General features: G+C 66.2%; 1 protein-coding gene across 1 annotated transcript in view; it reads left to right on the forward strand.

Annotated features, from left to right (window-relative positions):
- The window catches only part of ANKMY1 (ankyrin repeat and MYND domain containing 1), a 54,365-nt gene that overhangs the window by 34,476 nt on the left and 19,149 nt on the right, over positions 1-740 (forward strand). Inside the window, exon 11 of the mRNA XM_035008322.1 lies at positions 457-628. Coding sequence (XP_034864213.1) covers positions 457-628 — 172 coding nt within the window. The remainder of the gene's footprint in view (positions 1-456; positions 629-740) is intronic.

A 740-nucleotide genomic window follows, 5' to 3' on the forward strand; every position in this document is an offset into this window, starting at 1 on the left:
GTGTGTGTGGTGTGCATCTGTACGTGTGCATGCAGTGTGTGCGCGCGTGTGTGTATGCATGGTGTGCATGTGTATGTGTCGTGTGCACGTGTGTGCGTGTTGTCTGGGTACAATGTCGTGCCCTATGTGTACTGGGTGCTCTATGTCGTCACTTCATGGCCACCCCGGGGGGGAGGGCTAGTCCCCACCTCATGCCCCATCTCACAGATGACCTCAGCAAGGCTGAGCGACCACCCAAGGCTGGAGCAGGGCAGGGCTGCGGCTGGACTCGCGCTGGGCTGGGCTGGGCTGGGCTGGCCAGCCCAGGGTGGTTTGGCGATGGGGGGCTGCCCGGGAGGTCTCGGAATGAATGCTGGGGCTCCCGAGCCGCCTCTCCCAGGGAGCGCCGGTGCTGACCCGGGGTGCTGTCCTGTGCCTGTCCTCCGGCCCGTGACTGTGTCACCCTGATCTTTGCAGACACAGGAACAGGTGGCTGACCATCAGGCTCCTGCTGCACCGGGGCGCGGACCCCAACCTGTGCCGCGTGCCCATGCAGGCCCTGTTCTTCGCCGTGAAGGCCGGGGATGTGGCCGGGGTGAAGCTGCTGCTGGAGAACAGGGCCAGGGCGGACATCCAGCTCCCCGCTGAGGTAGGACCCCACCGCGGGGGTGGGGAGGGGTCCGGAGAGGCGGGAGGGGTGGGCTGACCGGGGGCTCGTTAGTGGCGAGAAGTCAGAGCGCTTGGTCTTGACGTGTCCTCGC

The sequence above is a fragment of the Mirounga leonina genome, unplaced genomic scaffold (assembly GCF_011800145.1).
Source record: "Mirounga leonina isolate KUSES-001 unplaced genomic scaffold, KU_Mleo_1.0 Mir_151, whole genome shotgun sequence".
NCBI lineage: Eukaryota > Metazoa > Chordata > Mammalia > Carnivora > Phocidae > Mirounga > Mirounga leonina.